This window comes from Dama dama, chromosome 5, assembly GCF_033118175.1.
Source record: "Dama dama isolate Ldn47 chromosome 5, ASM3311817v1, whole genome shotgun sequence".
Classification (NCBI taxonomy): Eukaryota; Metazoa; Chordata; class Mammalia; order Artiodactyla; family Cervidae; genus Dama; species Dama dama.
Window position 1 is genome coordinate 36,912,572 of NC_083685.1, and position 20,738 is coordinate 36,933,309.

The window sequence follows — 20,738 nt, forward strand, 5'->3', positions numbered from 1 at the left end:
AACAGTGTAAGAGAGGGCATACACCAATGAGCAAATACAAGAAGGGAGCACAAATAGGACTGAGGTCTTAGGCTCATGCAATGTGGATGAAGTCTTTTTTGTAGTCATCTCTTTTGCTGTCATACAGTTGCTTAAATCTTCAGCAATGAATGAAATCAAAGGCTTAAAACAGAGAAATAAATGGGTGGAAGTAGAAGAGACAACCATTAGACAACCCTTGAGGAATTTTGCTTTAGAGGGAAGCAGAAAATGTGGTGATGTCTAAAATGGGCTGTGGAGTCAAGGGAAGGGAGGGGCTTTTATGAAGATATGAAAAGAGCTACATATTTTTATGCTGATGGGAGTGATCTGTTAGAAAGGAGAAAAACTGATGCTGGAGCAAAGCCCTTCAGCAAAGGAGAGGAAATGTGACCTACTCTCAAGTGGAGGTAAGCAGGGACAGGCCAGTGGCCACATGGAGAATAGGGGGGGAGATACAGGTAGGTTGGCTGTTTGATGGTGAGAAGTTGAGGAAATTCTATCCTGATTGACTCTATTACCTTCAGTGAAATAAGAAGCAAAATGATTAATCAACTAAGAATGGGGTTTTTTGGAAGTTTTGAGATAAAAGGTGAAGTATTAAATGGTCTCTGAAATTGAAAGAGTTAAGGGATGAAGACAGTATGGTAGAATTTCCTGAGAAAACGAAGGATCTTGGGTAATAGGTCTTATTGACATATCCCATGCAAGACAACCTGTTTCAATCATATGATATCAGTGCCTTGAACACACAGTTTTTCTTTTTCCTGTATCTCTTAAAGAATCCAGTTTCAGTTCTATAAATTGCTAGTATCCTCCTTTTTCATTTTATATGTGAACAATGATGTTGAAAGTACACTTGAGAGCAGCTGTCTTAAAGTATCAGCTTACATCTACTCTTTGAATGTTTTATCTTTATACCAGAACATCTTCTGCAAACAGAATAATCCAACCCTAGGCACTGATGCCATCACCCATCAGAAGCCATGACCTGTGATTTATGGGTGTGAATTAGATCATAGACTCTCAAGAAAACTGACACCCCTCAGCAACTGCAAAATGAAGAAATCTGTATCATTTTGCTCAGGATGAGTGATGTAGGGTTTTTTTTTTTAATGTAATGGCTCTAAGTGAAGACAAGGCCACACAAATCGCATGACTAACTCCTCTCAAAAGTTTGATATTTTTTTGCAGCCTACACGCTGTTGTCATTAACAGTACTTAATACTAGTGAGGTGGATATGATTGCACAGTGGAATTTATTCTAAGTGGATCAGGAAATGGGAGAGAGAAATGAACATATTAAAAGGAAAACCAAATTTAAATACTTAAAATAATTGACCAGGAAAAATGGTCAGTGTATATTTTATCTTTTGTTCCTTTAAAAATATGTGTTGTATGGAAATTGTGATGAGCAGAAAAGAACAGTTCAAAGGTACAGGTACCTAATTGGGTTTTCCTGTCAATTTTCCCAAATGTCTAGCTCCTAGGCGCCTCTATGGTCCACCTCTGCACAGATGAAAATCTTTGTTTAACAGACTAGAAGTCAGAATTCTGCTATTTATAGCCTGAAGTTACTGTCTGTGAATCTGGTAACTTAGACCAGAGAATGTTGTTTTGAACACTGGTGATTTAGGCACTTTCCAGATAACACTGAAATGACCGTTTTTAAGCACTTGCCAAACTTGTGAAAAAATTTTAAAATCTAAATTAAATCAGTAGTGAACTGACATTTTTTGCATGCCAAGGTAATGCCCGAGATGATACCCAAAGTGAATGTGGAAAAAGAGGGACGCTCATCCTGCTCTCAGGAAAAGTCTGAACTGACATAACTTTTTCAAGCAAACTTGATAAAATGTTCTCCAAAGTCTTAAAACGTTCATTTATTTAATCAAAAGTATTTGTTGAGTGTCTTCTATATCAAGTGCTAGAAATTATATTCTATCAATAAGTGAATAAACATTACACAAATAATTACAAGGGCAATGGGCCCTGTGAAAGAGAAATCCAAAGGACCTGAGACCAAAGTATTAGTCCTGAGAAAGTAATTAGAATTATACAGTTACATATAACTTAAACAAAGAGAATACTTATAAGTCAACAAGCAGGGGATTAAATAAATTATTGTATATCCATGCAATGGAATAATATGATGGAAATAAGATTAAACTTACAGAAAAATACCTAACGACATATACAAATGCTTATAACATACTGTTAATGGAAAACATTGCTATAAAAGTGTTTCCAGTATGACCCAGTTTGGTGAAAATGAAACAAAACTATTTCTAGATCTCAATCTTTATCCATCATCTATGAAAGATATACCAGAAAATACTACCAATGAAAATTGCTGGCTGGGGATATTATAGCAATACCTTCTTCTTTGTGCTTATCTTCATGAACATTGTTGTAGTTTGTACGAAGTAATAATAGTGAAGAAGTATAGAATTGGGCACGGGATAAGTGACATTTGAGAGAGAAGACCTAGGGAGAGTATTATTCAACCACTCTTCTAAATTACCTAGAATCTGTTCTTGTATTAAATTAGATCAACAGAATACAATATTACCAAAACACATTTTTTAAATCCCCTCCAGAAATGCTTTCACCAAGTTATAATTGAATGTTGAGCTCAACTTTATTAAGGCAATCTGAAGAACATTTTCTTTCTTTTTTTGTGGTGAAGGGAAGCGCAGCATTTATTATAAGGTGCCAAACAAAGAGTCCAGGACAGTTAGTGCTGGAAGAAACCAAACTCCCATATGGGTTTCAAGAAAGCAGGTTTTAAATTGGAGTTTGTTTAATTTGCAGTGTTGTGTTGGTTTGTGCTGTATAGCAGAGTGAATCAATTATCTATCTATCTGTCTATCTCAGTGTCTCAACTCTTTTTTTAGATTCTTTCCCCATGTAGGTCATGACTGAGTATTGAGTAGAGTTCCCTATGCTATACAGTAGGTCCTTATTAGTTATCTACTAAGAAAATGTTTTTAAAGGCCAAGTGAATGAGGGTGGTTACAGGGTGTGTGATCAGCTTGTGCGCAATTCTCTGATTGCTGGTGAGGTAACAGGGTGGTGTCACAGGGGTCAACATTATCAACCGGTAAACTCCAGTAGGCCTGAGGGCTGCATACTCATGTTCATGAAGTTTAACACTGCCCATTTGGTGGGGGTTTTCACACCCTGTAAAACAACTGTAAAAAAAACTGTAAAACAACTCAGAGTACTATTATATAGGGACTTCAGAGAGGAGCTAAAACAGATAATATAGGGGAGGGGTCTGTCCCAGGAAGGTCCCACAGAGTCCTGCTCTGTTACATTAAGACTGCATTATAGTTCAACTTCTCCTCTGTCCTACCTATTTCCCTAACTCCTCCATGGTGCTAATCCTAAATGCCCCTCTCCCCCCGCCCCCACCTGCCTCCAAATTTGAGCAGACATGTCTCCATTTGAGAGCCTATTTCGAGGGAACCAGACCCAAGATGCCATACAATCTGATCTTCTTGTTTCTAAAGTAAGGTTGTATTGCTATAAGCTTCCCTCTTAGATCTATTTTTGCTACACCCCACAGGTTTTGGGCCATTGTGCTTTCACTTTCACTTGTCTCTAGGTGTCGGTGATCTATTAGTTGCTTAGTAGCTTATTGTTTAGCCTTCACATGTTTGTGTTTTTATAGTTTTTTTCTTGTGATCAGTGTTAGTCACTCAGTCATGTCCAACTCATTGTGACCCCATGGACTGTAGCCCACTAGGCTCCTCTGACCATGGAATTTCCCAGGCAAGAATACTGGAGTGGGTTGCTATTTCCTTCTCCAGGGGATCTTCCTGATCCAAGGATGGAACCTGGGTCTCCTGCATTGCAGCAGACTATTTACTGTCTGAGCCACCAGGGAATCCTCCCCCACTTTTTTTTTTTTTCTCCTTTTTTGGTAGTTTATTTCTAATCTCATAGTGTTGTGCTCAGAAAAGATGACTGATATGATTTCAGTTTTCTTGAATTTACCAAGGCTTACCTTGTGGCCCAGCGTATGATCAATACTGGAGAATGTTCCATGTGCACTTGAGAAGAATGTATAGTCTGCTGCTTTTGGATGGAATATTCTATAAATACCAATTAAGTTCAACTGGTCTAAAGTGTCATTTAAGGCCTCTGTTTCCTTGTTATTTTCTACTGGATGATCTGTCCATTGATGAAAGTGGGGTGTTAAAGTACCCCACTATTATTGTGTTCCCATCAATTTCTCCCTTTTCGTTGTTCGTATTTGCCTCACATATTGAGATGCTCCTCTGTTGGGTGCATATATATTTTAGTTCAGTTGCTCAGTCGTGTCTGACTCTTTGTGACCCCGTGAACTGCAGCACACCAGGCTTCCCTGTCCATCACCAACTCCCAAAGCTTGCTCAAACTCATGCCAATCAAGTCAATGATGCCATTCAACCATCTCATCCTCTGTTGTTCACTTCTCCTCCTGCCTTCAATCTTTCCCAGCATTAGGGACTTTTCCAAGGTGTCAGTTCTTTGCATTAGGTAGCCAAAGTATTGGAGTTTCAGCTTCAGCGTCAGTCCTTCCAATGAATATTCAGGACTGATTTTCTTTAGGATTGACTGGTTTGATTTCCTAGCAGTCCAAGGGACTCTCAAGAGTCTTCTCCAACACCACAGTTCAAGAGCATCAATTCTTCGGGGCTCAGTTTTTCTTTACGGTCCAACTCTCACATCCATATATGACTACTGGAAAAACCATAGCTTTGACTAGACAGAACTTTGTGGGCATATATATTTATAAACGTTATATCTTCTTGGATTGAACCCTTGATCATTATATAGTATCTTTCTTTGTCTAAGTCTTTGTTTTAAAGTCTATTTTGTCCAAAAAAAAAGTCTTTTGTCCAATATAAGTATCACTACTCCAGCTGTCTTTTGATTTCCTTTTGCATGGAATACCTTCTCCCATGCCCTTACTTTGAGTCTGTAAATGTTCCTAGGTCTAAAGTGGGTCTCTTGTAGACAGCATATATACGGGTCCTGTTTTTGTATCCACTGAGCCAGTCTCGGTGGTACCTTTAATCCATTTACACTTAAGGTAATTATTGATATATAGGAATGAAAAGAAATTAAGACAGCCTAAAGAGATCTCTGGGACAACATTAAACACACCAACATTCACATTACATGGGTCTCAGAAGGAGAAGAGAGAAAGGACCTGAAAGAAAATATTTGAAGAGATAATAGCTGAAAACTTCCTTAACCTGGGAAAGGAAATAGTCAACCAAGTCCAGGAAGTGCAGAGAGTCCCAGGCTGGATAAAACCCAAGGAGGAACACACTGAGACACATAGTAATCAAACTGACAAAAATTAAAGACAAAGAAAAATTATTAAAAGCAACAGGAAAAAATGACAAACAGCATACAAAGGAAATCCCATAAGGTTATCAGCTGATTTTTCAATAGAAACTCTACAAGCCAGAAGGGAATGGCACAATATTTTTAAGGTGGTGAAGGGGAAGAAACTACAACCAAGAATACTCTACCCAACAAGACTCTTGTTCAGATTTGTTAGATAAATTGAAAGTTTTATAGACAAGCAGAAGTTAAGAGAATGCAGCACCACCAAATGAGCTCTACAAGTGCAAAAGGAACTTCTCTAGGCAAGAAACACAAGAGAAGGAAAAGACCTACAAAAAATAAGCACGAAAAAATTAAGAAAATGGTGAAGAACATTTTCTTAATCTTTGGCAAAATTATAGTTCAAAATATTGACCCTTACTGCTCCTCTTTTTTTGGCTTTGCCCCAAAACTGTCTTGTCAATGTCTCCTCAAAATATTAACATTTCATATGTGATGTGTTTAAAGTTCAGAGAAATTATACCCTTTTATCATCTGCTCACTAAATATCTATTAATGAAGCCCAGTTATGGTAACTTTGGAGGCAATTATTTACCTATTGGTTTCTGCTAATCATGTGATCTTTTCTTTTTCTTTTTTGGGTATACCAACAAAACTGATATCCCCAAGGCATATAGGATCTTAGTTCCCTGACTGGGGATTGAACCCATGCCCCCTGCATGGGAGCTCAGAGTCTTAACCACTGGACCACCAGGGAAGTCCCATGCTCCTTTGATAAAGAGCCACTGGACAGGTTTTTAAGAGTATTGATTCCAGGAAAGAGGTTACTTTTCATTGAGCTTTTATCAAACAGCACACATTTGAGAACACATCTTACTTCCTACTACCTTGTCTGCCAGAAAGATTAGAGCTAAATTCAGGGATCAATTAACATAAAAATCTAGCTCCTGGTACAACTAGTTTTGTCCTTTTAAGTGACATGTGCTACTCATTTTTATTATTTTAGGCTCTTCTGTCTTTTAACAGGCAAAGTCCCTCAAATTGTCTTTCTAAATAGACATGCAAGGTAGAGGGATGTCCAGATGCTCTATAGTAAGTAAACATAAAAAATCAGAAGTTAGTACTCTTTTGCTCTTTGTACATATCCATAATACTAAAGTTTTAAAATCGTCATCCTTGTAATAGTCAACATGCTTTTCCTAACTTGTTTAGCCTTTTGCATGAATAGTGAAAACATTAACTTTATCTCAGCCTCCTTGAATTATAACGGTTTTAAACAGAATCTTTACTGTAACTTCATTATTCTATTAGTAAACTGTTGGTCAAAACATTAGTTTTTCAGAGAGCATATTGTTTTGGAAAGTTTAAATTAATGAAATGCATTTTCCTACCATAGAAGGAATATTGAGAGAACATTTGAAAACTTTAAGTCTAGTCAATTCTGGTTCCAGCTCTTTTTTTTTTTTAAATCACTACTCCTTCTTTCTGTATTACTTTTGTGAGATGACTTTAACCTTTAGGAACACTAATCTGAGATGAAATTTTGTATTCTCCTAATGACTAGGAGGTGAAGTGTCTAAATGACCTTTTTCATCTCCAGGGAAATGACTGCTGTAGGTCAGGCTTGAGGTCATTCACTAAAGAATCACAGAGAAAGTCATAGTTTTGGCAGATACAGATAAAACTACCACAGATAAAGCTGATGCTTCTGTGATGAAAGAGAAAAATATATACTCCTCTCCTCTGAACATAAATAAACCTTGGCTATAATCAGCCAGTTTTGGTGGTTTGGAGTTTAAAATATTTCTAAATTTGGTACACATTACCATATGTGGTCAGGTTAAAGTTATTGATGTCTGGGAACATTTCTGGGAAAACAAATATTTCCAAAAAAAGATAAATAATCTTAGAACTGTAGAGATGGAAGAACTCTATGGTAGTCTAATTGGTATCTAGAAAGGCTAACAAAGAGTCCATAATATGCAGAAACTCCCTCCAGAAAATTGAAGTAAGATTGTTTTTGCAACTTCTTGCTGTAATGCACTTTTATTCAGCCTTTGCATAAAAGAAACTGATGAAAAGTAGGAATTTGCATGATTACCACAATACATGATTATGGTAGTCAGTGTTGCCCTGTCCTGAAAACTGTCTTGTCAATGTCTCCTTAAGATATTAACATTCCATATGTGATGTGTTCAAAGTTCAGAGAAATTATACCCTTTTATCATCTGCTCACTAAATATCTATTAATGAAGCCCAGTTATGGTAACTTTGGGGGCAACTATTTACCTATTGGTTTCTATTAATCATGTGATCTTTTATTTTTCCTTTTTCAGTATGCCAACAAAACTGATCTTTATTTTCAGATCATGGATAATCAGAGGAATAGATTTACATGAGGATTGTAGGCCTGGGATTAGGTGATTGAATTTTTAACTTTCATGTCATCTTTTTTAATAGACTTTTCTCTAACCAGATTCTGCCATGCTATACTTGCTCAATTTATTCTTTTTTAAACTTAGAAGTAGAATTTTATTCTATCTGCTAATTTTATCTTAACACTTCTAACTTGTAAATTTTTATTTAAATTTTTATTTCATCATCTGTCCTACTAATTAGCACTCCCAGCTTTATGATGCTAAAATTTTAACAAGATGGCACCTCTATAGAGGCATGAGCACTGTTCATTGGTAAGAGTATAACATAGTACCATCACTTTGGAGGTGAATTTGGCAGTGTCTTTTAAAATTAAAATTGAAAACGCAGGAACCCAATAAATCCATCACTAGATAACAGCTCTGTAGAAAAAGTTGAATATATGTGCATGGAGACAAGTACAAAGAAGGATCACAGCACTGTTTGTAATGGCTAAGACTTGCAGACAGCCTAAATGTACATCTGTCAGGGAATGGTTAAGTACTGTGGATATATTCCTTGGGAATACCCTGTAGCCATTAAAATGAGCAAAGCAGTTTAGTTATGACATAAAGAATTCTAAGACATACATTGAGCGAAAACACAAGTTACTGAAAGTTAAGGAAACATGATAGCATTTAAGTAAAGATACATATACTCATCGGGCTTCCCAGGTGGCGCATTGGTAAAGAATCTGCCTGTCAATGCAGAAGACATGGGTTCGATCCCTGGGTGGGGAAGATCCCCTGGGGGAGGAAATGGCAACTCACTCCAGTGTTCTTGCCTGGAAAATCCCATGGACCGCAGGCCATAGTCCATGGGGTTGCAAAAGAGTCAGACACAACTGAGCACACACACATACACTCATACTAAATAATACTGTGTGTTTTCTATGGTATATATACATATGTAAATACACAAAGGAAAATTTGAAATGATATATACCAAACAGAAAAATGGTTTGATCTGGGGAGAAGTGGGAAGCCTGGGATTGGGAGTTGAGTCCAAGGGATACTCTTACCATTATCTGTAATGCTTTCATTTTCTCCAGAGATATGATATAACTTAGTATTATTGTACAAAGTTAATCTTTAATTAAAACCCAAAAACAAAAAGAAACCTAATTCAAGTTATCAATAAAAACGTTTAAGAGGAAAACATCCTTAAACCCATATTAAAAACATACCTCTTCATTTTATAGAAATGACAAATTAAGAAATGGGAAACCAATTGTAAGATATTGGCTGCCTAAAAAGTCCAGGAACATCTGACTGGAGGAATCTCAACGTGCCCTTGTAGAATTTTGGGGTGGGTGGTGATGGGTTAGTTACTAAGTCATGTCCAACTCTTTGTGACCCCATGAACTGTAGCCCACCAGGCTCCTATGTCCATGGGATTCTCCAGGCCAGAATACTGAGTGGGTAGCTGTTCTCTTCCCAACCCAGGGATCAAACCGAGGTCTCCTGCATTGCAGGCAGATTCTTTACCATCTGAACCATCTGGGAACCCCAAGAATACTGGAGTGGATAGCCTATCCCTTCTCTAGGGGATCTTCCCGACCTAGGAATCGAACCAGGGTCCCCTGTACTGCAGGCATATTCTTTACCAGCTGAGCTACCAGGGACGCCCCTATTTTATTGTTTATTTCCAGTCTGTTGCAACCACAAGCAAAGCTGAGGTGTATATTGACTAAAAAGTTCATTCCTGTTTTTCCGTGAGATTTATATATGTATGTCTCCGTGCCCATCTGAGAACTAGAACACTGTTTCTGATTCTAGGTTTAATTTGCATTTCTTTCACTCCCATGTTTTATATTTTATTTGTATGTCTTTTTCTATGAACTTGTTCATGGTCTTGTTTATGGTCCTTTGCCTGTTTTCTCACTAACACTTAAGGTCTCTTTGTTTTTTAGATTAATTTTGATTCACAGATAATGTGAATTTCCCAGCTTGTCATTTGTGTTTTGACTTGGTTTAGAGTGGGGAGGCGTGGCACTGTAGGGGGTACTTGTGTTAAATTTATGTAATTGAAGGGTTCGTTCATACAGCTTTCCAAAAATCAAGGAGCAGTCTGTCCCAAAGGTAAATTCAGGTTCCCACTTCTTGCACTGTTGCTTTAAGATGACAGGGGTTTTTTTCTTCCTATATTTTGCCCATAAAAAAAAAAAAACAAAACAAAACTGCCTTGTATTGACAGTCAGGATGCCCCCCTTTAATATCAAATAAAGAACAGATGGACAAGGTGATTGGAATCTCTCCAATCTGAGCAGACCACACAGAAGATAAAGCATAACATAAAGAAAGGGCCTTTCTGTAAGGGGCATCTTTGAAATGTATTCATTATTAACAACAATTTATTTGAATGAAATTAATATAAGGAAGGCTGAGCTCCTCTGATTTAATAGCTTTCTCCATCCAACTCTTACTATAGTATAGAGCTAATTAAAAAACATAAAACATATTACTTCTAGCATCCCTCTCTTTAATAGGTAAAAGAACAAGGCATTGTAGTTGTCCAGTGGTCCTCAGGGAAGCCCAAGATAATTTAAGGGTAAAAGACATCATGAAATTTTTATTTTTCTTATTTTAGGAGTTGATTCTGGGAAGGCAAAGTCATAGAGCTTATGAGAGGAGACTGATCACTTGATTAATACAGTCAGATGCCTGAAAACAGCCCTTGATTGTAGCTTGACTGTCTGTTTAGAGTGACAGTACAATATTTAAAAATAAAAGGCCCTGAGGTGGCATAATTAAGCTTCTTGGCTATTTCAGCAACTTCAGTATGTTTGTTGTTACTTACTTGTTTTAAGAAATCAAGGACACAAAATCAATATAAAGCACAAATCATTATTCCGAGACCAGAACCTGCCATCTAGGAGGGAAGGTTAACAATAACCTTTTCTTACCTCTCGTGGAGACGGAATAGAGGCGCTCACTCTGCTGATGGTCATGTGGTGACTCGAGAACTGGTTAGGTGATTTCTGATATACTAGGCTTTGGAAGCCAGTAATTTATGTATTTTAGTAAACTTTCATAAGGAAATGGGCTTAGTGTGATTTCTTTCAAAAACGTAAGTTAACATTTAGAGTTCCACAGTCATTGATCACACCCATGCATAAAGTAGATAAGAAGTTTGGTTTTCCAAAACAGCTTTCTAAAATGAAACTAGTGCATGTGTTCATTTAATATATATATTAGTTCAGACTTTGCCTATTGCCACTAGGTCCAAGAATATAGCAATGTTTAGGGCAAAAAGATCTCTTCCTTTAAAGCACTTTATATTCTATTGAAGTGAGGTGACTGATAACATATAAGGAAATGAATAAATAAGATACAATTTTAGATAATAAGTTTTATGTAGCAGTGAGTAGCCAGAGGTTATTTTTATAAAATAAAAATAATTTGACTATCCAAAGTAATCAGTACTAACATTTTAATATATCTCATTCTAATATGGGCTTTAACAAATTTAACAAATGGAATATTATTCTATAGTTTTGCAAACTACTTTCAATTCACAATATATTACAAGCATTTGTATTCTCTTACAAAACTGTCTATGTGGCTTCATGGAACACATTGGTTTCTATAACTATAACATGATTTATTAAAATTAATTTGTTCATCTTTAATTATTTATCCTTCATTTTTTTCCTCACTTTGATCAATGTTGTACTGAACACCAGGGTTGTTAAATATATATGTATGTGATTTTTTTCTTGAGAGTAAATTTCTTACACTAAAACTATTGGCCCAAATTATATTTACATAATTTCAAAAATTTAAGTATGTGATGCACACATTGCCTTTTCAAAATGCTACAATAATTTATCCTCCAATCTGGCAGTTCTTGAAGTTTCCCATTCATTCTGTCCTTGGTAACCTGCAGTAATATTATTTCTTTTTTTCTCTCAATTTCATAGGAGAAAATTTCCATTTTTATTTCAACATGCATTTCTTTATTTTTTCTAAGATATAATTCACATACCATAAAATTGAATATACTCTTAGTATATTCACAAAGTTGTGCAACCATCCCCACTACAACTCCAGAGCTTTTCCATCACTCCCACTAATGGTTACTCCTCAGCTGCCTCATCTCCCAGCCCTTGGCAGCCACTCATCTGCTTTGTATTTCTGTGGATTTTTGTCTATTCTTGACATTTTGTATACATGAAGCAAAAGTCGCTCAGTTGTGTTCAACTCTTTCCCACCCCATGGACTGTAGTCCACCAGGCTCCTCTCTGTCCATGGGGATTCTCCAGGCAAGAATACTGGAGTGGGTTGCCATTCCCCCCTCCAGGGTATCTTCCCAACCCAGGAATTGAACCCAGGTCTCCCACATAGCAGGTGGATTATTTACTTTTTTTTTTTTGTATACATGGAGTCGTGTTTTTCTATCTGGCTTTTCTGCCTTCACTATTACAAGTTTCATCTATGTTTTACCATGTATCGGTACTTTATTTCTTTTTATCTGCCTGTGATGCAGGAGACCAGGGTTCGATCTCTGGGTTGGGAAGTTCCTCTGGTGAAGGGAATGGCAATCCACTCCAGTATTCTTGCCTGGAGAATCCCATGGACAGAGAAGCGTGGAGGGCCACAGTCCATAGGGTTGCAAAGAGTCGGACACGACTGAGCGACTCACACACACACACACACAATATTCTGTTTTACGGATATACCACATTTTGTTTATCCATTCGTCAGTTGATAGACATTTGAGTAGTTTCCATTTTTTGACTATGATGAATAATGATGCTATGAACATTCATTGATGAGTTTGTTTTTGTGTGAACATAGTTTCAATTCTCATGTGTGTGTGTAGAATTAATGAATGGAATTGATAGGCCATATCGTGAAACTTTGTAATTTTTTGAGGAGATGCCAGACTGTTCTATTGGCTATACCATTTTATGTTCCCCCCAGCAATGTATTGAGGTTCCAATTATTCCACACCCTTGACAGCCCTTGTTATCTTTTTTTTTTTTTTAATTATAGCTATCATGTTGGATGTGAAGTGATGTCTCCTTGTGATTTTGATTTACATTTTACTAATGACTAATTATATTGAACATCTTTTCATGTACTTACTGGTTATTTTTATAGGTTCTTTGGAGGAATGTCTGTTCAAATACTTTGCCCACTTTTAAGTTAGACTGTCTTAACTGTTGAGCTGTAACAATTCTTTACATATTTTGGAGACTAGACTCTCATCATAGATATGATTAGCAAAATTTTCTCCCATTCTCTGGATACCTTTCATTTTCTCAGTAGTGTGACTTGGTGCACAGAAGTTTTTGACTTGGATGAAGTACAATCCATCTGTTTCCTCTTGTTGCTGTCTCTCTGGTGCCATATCTAAGAAACCATTGCCTAATCCGAGGTCACGAAGATTTATACCTATGTTTTTATCTAAGAGGGTTCATAGTTTTAACTTTTACATTTAAGTCTATGATCTATGTTAATTTTTTAATAGTGTGCTGTTCTTATACATTTATTTGTCCAAATGAATTTTACAATATTGTTATTTAGTTTTAAAATGGTGCCGAATTTTTAAACTAATACTGTTTAATTTGATGTGGTTATTTTACTGTATGTTTCCATCCAGGAACACTTAAGTTTTTTTTAAGTTTTCATTAAGTCTTTGTACTTTTCATCATTTAGATTTTGAACAATTCTTATTAATTCCAAAGTAATTTACCTTGGTGTTGAGAGGGAAATTCTGGGACATTTTTTTTTTTTTTTAATATTGGGTTTTCTATCCATCATCTTATAGAATTCTATTGGTTCTAGTTTTTCTTTTTTTCTTCAAAATTACTTTTATATTCATCCTTAGGGTTGGGTAAATTGAGAATGTAAGTAAATTGACTGCTCATGGTTCAACTGAGAGCAAATTGATTACATCTAAGAATATTGTGTCTGTCTTTGTGTATCTACAAGTGTGTGTTGAGAAGAGTCTGAGTAGGAACATGAGACAACTTTCTTAAGGATGTTTTCTTGGAATTAATGCTATTTGACTTAGAGACCTAGATTCCCAGAGCTGGCTTATCCATTTCCAGTGGTATCTCCTCTCCTGGTTTTGCAAGGAACTAGGAAACAAGAGGTTATTGTACATGGGATGCAGTTCCACAGGACTTATGGTCCATTAGCATACACATTACTTAACTGTTTGTAGCTGTTCCCCAATTTTTTGGATACTACTGTGAAAAAAAAATAGTTTGACTTAGCTTTTATCCCATTGTTCTTGGAATACTCAGGTTTCTGTGCACAGATTTCGAAGCTTGTTCAAGTCTAACTTGATATCAAAGTAAGTGGCAACTCAATTTATGCTGCAGTAACTTTAAGCATTCCTGAGGATTGCCACAGAGATATCTGCAAGGGAGCTGTCTGTCTAAACAGATTTTCAACGCAGCTAAAACCTGTCCATTTTGGAGAGAGATGTCTGAGAATATCCAACAGCCCAGAGAAGAGTATTCCGTGGTTCTTAAAGCTCCAAAGAATCGTACTCCTATTTGACATCCTAGAAATGTGTCTAGAGTTAAACCCATCTTGGAGCCTTATGAACAAATGCACCCATGGATAATCTTTTGAAAGCAAACAAGTTCTTAAATAGAGGAACTTCTGTATTCTCACTTTTACCAAGAAGCTTTCCCTTACCCCTGCCTATCCTCAAGCTGAATTACTCCTTGTCTGATATCTCTTGAAACTTCATTTTACTCTTCTATGGCCTTGACATTTTCTACTGTTAATAGTATTTGTGTTATTCTTGGTCCCCTTGTATGGCCTTCACTGTGCCAGAAGATCCCATTTGATCGGGCATCTCCCACTGCACTTACTGAATGCTTTGCTCACAGTAGATGCTCAGCATATGAAGTTCTAAAGAAGAGTATTTTGCTAATCCGTATTACCTGTAATACTCTACTGAAAAATAAAGTGTAATTAACCTCAATTTTGTAGTTTGGATTTTCAATACACTACCCTCCCTCCAAGAAGTGCCTAAAGGTTAAGCTAGAAAAAGACATTAACATGCTTCAGTCGCGATAAGGATTTGAGGGCCATCTTCATCTTTGCACGTTCACTAACTCAGGTTAGTCAGAGAAAAACCTTTTCCTCTGTGCAACTCAACCCCTTCTCTGGCCTCTCTCTCCCCTCCTGTTAGTAAAATACTTTAGCCTCCGCCTTCCATGTTAACAGATTGTGCCAGTGCGTGCCCGTCGTCTTTGGATGATTAGAGACGTTCAAAACCTATTCTGACACACAATTCTCCCTGACTTCCACTTCCTCTACTTCTTCGGGGTGGAAATAGTTCCTACGCTTTGAGACGCTGGCAGAGAAAAAGAATGGGGGAGAAAATTGCATTTAAACTTTGAAAAGTTGAGTCACGGCTGGTTGCTCAGCGAAAGCTCCGCAAAGTGGAGAAAGTCAAACATGGTTTGGGCTGCGCGGAGCTGGGCTGGGGCGACTTCTGGGGAACCGGCGGGGCTGAGCCCCTAGAGCGGCGGAGGCCTGGGCCAGGGCCTCCCGCCGCGTCCCCGCACCTCCCCCGGCCCTGGCTCTCCCCTCGGGCTCCCGGGGCACGGATGTCGCGCGCTTGCGTCCTGCGGCCCGAGCGCCCGACCCAGACACCCGCCCCAGCAAACCCGGAGCGAGTAGGGGGCGGTGCGCCGGAAGGGAGGCGGGCGGGGGGCGTGGGGGGTCGTGGGCGTCGGCGGGTGGAGACGTATTAGATGTGACGCCGCGGCCCGGCGGGCAGCAGACCGGCGGACGCGGTGCCCGCGGTGGCTAGCGGTTCCCGGGTGCTGCGGCTGAGGGAGGCGGCCCTCCCGAGAGCGGCGGCCGCAGAGGCATCCAGCCCTCACCCCCCGATCCCGGACCGCCGGGCTCCCCGCGCTCTAGGGCAGGCGGAGAGGGAAGCGGCCGAACAGCTCCAGCCTGGGGGCTCGCGGGCGCGGCCGCGTGCCGCGGGGCGGGAGGCTGGGGGGCCGGGGCCGGGGCCGCGCCCGCGCCCCGGAGCGCGTCGGAGGCCGGGGCCGGGGCGCGGCGGCTCCCCGCGCGGCTCCAGGGGCTCGGGGACCCCGCCAGGGCCTTGGTGGGGCCATGGCCGCCGGGAGCATCACCACGCTGCCTGCCCTGCCGGAGGACGGCGGCAGCGGCGCTTTCCCGCCGGGCCACTTCAAGGACCCCAAGCGGCTGTACTGCAAGAATGGGGGCTTCTTCCTGCGCATCCACCCCGACGGCCGAGTGGACGGGGTCCGCGAGAAGAGTGACCCTCACAGTGAGTGCTCCCCAGGTCTTCCTCCCCGGTGCCGTCTTCATCCCCTGCGGTTCTCTCCCCCGCCCCTGCCTTCCAGCCTCCGCGCTCCTTCTTCCTCTTCACTGTGACCCCAGTGGGACTTGCGGTTTCTCTCCGCTCGGCCCTCGGCGGTTTCGGGCTCACCACTCGCCCCCCTCCTGCCCCGAGCTGCGGTGGCGGTAGACGCTCCTCCAGGCTTCGGCGTGTGCCTGCAGCTCAGCTAACCCAGTCCCCGGGGCCCCGGGCGCCCGGGCTTTGCCGGCGGCTCCCTGGGCGCAGACAACTTGTCGCGTCGGGGGTGCAGGGCGGCTGAGCAGAGGCGAGCGGCTCAGCGAGGTGCCGCCCGCGCCCCCAGCCTGAAGTTGCGACCCCTTCTATGGGATGTCCGTAGTCTCCGGGGCAAAGCCAGGAGGGACCGCAGACCAATTAAAAGATCCTTGTTGGAAAGATTCCTTGCATCAGGTTTGAGGATCAAATTAGTTGGAAGTGCGCAGAGGACTCAATTTACTAGTCTACAGTTGCATTTTCTGTAAAAATAATAATAATGTATCTGTGGTAATAGAAATAAAATTGGTCTGAGTCGTTAGTTGTCAAACTAGGAGCGCATAAGAATTACCTGGAAGGTGTGTTTGTTGTGTGATTCATGGCTGAACCATCTCCCCGAGTTTCAGGTCTGGAGTGGGGCCTCATTTGCATTTCTAACTAGTTCCAGGTGATGCTGACCTGGGAGCACAGTTTGAGAACCCGCTGGTCTAGAGAAAGAGGAAGGAAAGAGATATAAAATAGGCTGATAAAAATAGATGAGTTTGAAGTGAGAGAAAGAGATCAGATATTTTAAAACTCATCCTGTGAGTGTAGGTAAAACATGTTTTGAAAGCTGTTTGTTCTGCCATTCCTTCCTTAATCAATTTCAGGTGGAAAACTTGATTCTCTTGGTTTTTTGTTTTTTTTTTTTCCGCCCGAGAAAAGAACCGCAGGAGGCCTTCTTTACCTTGTGATGCTAATAGTGTGTCCTTTGGGGCTCTCCAGGTGCTACTGGTGGTAAAGAACCCACCTACTAGTGCCGGTGATGTAAGAGGTGCTGGTTGGATCCCTGGGTTGGAAAGATACCCTGGAGAAGGAAATGGCAACCCACTCCAGTATTCTTGCCTGGAGACTCCCCATGGACAGAGGAGCCTAGTGGGCTGCCGTCCTTAGGGTCACAAAGAGTCGGACACTGAAGGGACTTAGCAAGCTCTCACTCTGGGATGAGAGTTAGGAAGAGGAGAAAACTCTGCAGCCAAACCTAGCTGACAAATTCAGGAATGGGAAATGTCCCTTCATAAGAATTGGTCTTTATTGATTTCAAAATAGCAACAAGCAAAGGAGTCAGGTCTGTAACTTTTTTCATGCCTGCTGTAATTAAATAACTTTCTCAACCAGTTACATTATCCAGTAAAACCGGGAAGATGCTTGTAGCCCAATATATCGGTTAGTGCTCTCTATTTCGGTGACTATTTAGGTTTCACAAAATTATCTTTCTGTGTGGGGTTTATTCTGTGCTTTTCTGCCAAGGTAGCCCAGCTGAACAGGGCAAGGTACACATATGTCCCAATTTGTTTTGCTCTTTTCTAGTAGCACAAAAAGGAGTATGTTCTTTGATGAGAAGACACAAGAACTCATCCCCCAGATTAGGTTCTTATTGGGGCTTCCTCTAGTACATTTTCCCCCAGACATCTTATGAGTTGCAGGTATTTTCTTTGGTGCTCTATTTCCTTTAAAACAAAACTGTTTGGGGCTGGGCTTTCCAGGTGGTGCAGTGGTAAGGAATCTGCCTGCCAATACAGGAGATGCAGGAGACGCTGGTTCGATCCCTGGATTGGGTAGATCCCCTGGAGAAGGGAATGGCAACCAACTCCAGTATTCTTGCCTGGGAAATCCCATGAGTGGAGGAGCCTGGCAGGCACAGACCAAGGGGTCACAAAAAAATCAGACATGACGGAGTGACTGAGCACACATGCATGTATGGGAGTTAGTAAGGATAATTCTGCATTGCATATTACTTTACCACCCTTTTAAAAACAACTGTTAACTTTTTATCCCCAGTTTTGGGCTGGGCCATCATTACTGTATTCTTATTTTAGCTTAATGGTCTGAAATGGGATTGATCCTCTCCAGGGAACATTTGGCAGTGCCTGGAGCTGTTTCCACTCATCAGGCCTGGAAGAGTGATACTGTCATTTGCTAAGTAGAGGCCAGGGATGTTACGGTGCACAGGATACCTCCCTAATCCCTCAGCAAAAAAAATGTCCTGACCGTAAATGTTTATAGTGCTAAGGCTGAGAAACCCTGCCAACCTGATAACTAGCTAAAGACCTTTAAAGTTTAAAGGTAAAGAGTAGATTACTCATCCAGACTTGTGGAGAGCACTGATTTTTAAAAATCACCTTGTACCAGGTGATAGACTGACAAGAATATAAACCTGAAAATGATAAATTCAAATGACTTTTGTATAGGCCAACCTGGACATATGTTTAATTAAGCACAGTGTTCCCTCCCCCCCCCCCCCCCCCCCCCGACATATCAAAGGTGATAAAACCAGGAGGAGACTGGTGGGAAATATATAGGAAAAAGAATGCCATACCAGTATCCTCTTAACCACATCCCCTCCATTCCCCTAAAGGAGCAGAACTGATCAGCAAACGTGGAGAAATAAAAGCTGTTAATGCTTGCTACAGCTTCCCACTGAATTAAGGTTCAGATATCTAGATGTATTTGAAACATTGGAAAACCCAAGGCCCCCTCCCTCAAACTGTTTTGTCCATACACCCAAAAATCTATCATTGGAGATTTATTCCTTTGGCATTAACTCTCTATCCAGATGTTTCTTTTTTTGTTTGTTTTTGTCTTTTTTTAAATTCTTTTTAAATGCAAATACAGTCTGCTCTCCGCAGTATCCGTACGTGGTGACGAAGGCCCTACACCGATTTCCAGGAGGGACTCTCGCCTCCGCGGTGCTGGTGCGGGAAACCCTGGACCCGGGTCCTCGTGATACGGGGAGGAGGCCTCTGGAAGGACGAGTGCAGCAGTTACCGGGTTTTAACCTTCCGTGTGAATTAAACTGTGTGTGTGCGCGATTTCTCCCCCAAAAGCTGACCAGAAGGACTGGAGTTGAGGGGAGAGGCTGTGAAGTCGGGGGCATGAATGTGGGGCGCTGGCCAGGCGCGGGGGACGTGGTTAGGTTTGAAGGGACACAGGGCAGGGCGGTGTGGCCGGGCGGGCAGCTGCAGGAAGGGCAGGCCAGTGACACCGCCAGCGTTTCCAGCTTCCCGGTTTTGCTGGAGATCACCTGTGTTTCTCCCCAGGTTCTCTCTCGAATTGTTTTCACATGAAAAGGCCCACTTTCCTGTACTTTTCTCACAATCCTGAAATAACCTGTGTTTGACACGAGTGTGTTGGTAAAAGCAAGATAAAAACAAAGACAGGGCCAGCCTGGGTGGCGCGCACCCACCTTCCCTTTGGTGTCCTGGATGTTTTGCCAGGCCCCTTCCACTTGCCCACGGGGATGTGGAACAGAAGTACATGCTCGGAAGTACTGAGCCATGTGGAAACAGTCAGGAGGCAGCACATTTTATCCCAGGCGGCACGTACGACATGTGCTGGAGTATAGTAGGGGCAAAGTATGCTGCTTGTGTACATTTTAGCATTAAATTTATTCCAGATGCTTTTATTTTGGAAAAAATGAAGGTAGTTAGAAGTGCTGGATCGACCTTTGGGTCTTCTCCCAGGAGGTGACCGCCTGCTTGCCACCCTGCTCCGGCTTCGGGCCTCCAGAGGACTCCCGAGCCTTGAAGAGGCTGAGGGACCGGCCCACCCCCAAGTGGAGCCGGGTTGGGGTACCCTCTGTGCCATGTATTCCATGCAGTCTGGTCATTAAAAAGGAACTGTTCACCAGCCTCATTTTGTAGAAGAGGAGGTTGAGGTCCAAAGGCAGAGCTGATTGCCTGAGTTTACCTGCCGATTCTTGCCCACCTGCCCCCTTGTGGACTATCTCAGCCGTTCTGGCTTTTTAAGCTTCCTCCACTTCAAAATATTGACACAGTCGCTCTGGGGAGTTCTTACGAGTTCACGGGTTGCCTCTGGTTGTTCCCCTGGAGTAATGAAGAAAGCCACCTTTTCTTCTCTTCCTTTATGTCAATGGGACTTTTGATTGATGACACCAGATCTTCCCCCTCCACACACATACACCTTTTTTGGGTAATATCTGGCAAGTGGATCCCACCAATTTACTTTAATAAGCATACTGTTTACTCTAATGCCATTTGTGTGCAGTAAACAAATGAAGTAAGAACCCAATAGCTCATTTGATTGTGGAAATCGTGCTGTTGGCTCGGCAATGAAAGGACAATTCATGAGTCATGGATATTACCACACCTTAGGAGCCTTTTAAAATGAGTTTGGTGCCAAATGACTTCAGCCCAGAACTGGCAATATCCTCTTGTGACATGCCCTGAGGGCTCTCTTTGTGTTTATAAAGTGGCCATCCCATAATTAGATTTTGACAGAGGTATGAAAAGTGGATCCTGAGTATTATGTTCAGATTTACGATGTTTTAAATGGTTAGCTGAGATTTTTAGGTGTAATTAAAAAACGTTGTAGGCAAAACAAGAACCATCCTCAATACATTA

The 20,738-nt window shown here is 41.0% G+C and overlaps 1 protein-coding gene across 1 annotated transcript in view; it reads left to right on the forward strand.

Moving 5' to 3' along the window:
- Window positions 1–2,003: 2,003 nt before the first annotated feature.
- FGF2 (fibroblast growth factor 2) overlaps window positions 2,004–20,738 on the forward strand; it is a 65,622-nt gene continuing 46,887 nt past the window's right edge. Inside the window, 3 exon segments of the mRNA XM_061140708.1 lie at window positions 2,004–2,062; window positions 15,273–15,603; window positions 15,606–16,053. Of these exon segments, the coding sequence (XP_060996691.1) occupies window positions 2,004–2,062; window positions 15,273–15,603; window positions 15,606–16,053 (838 nt within the window).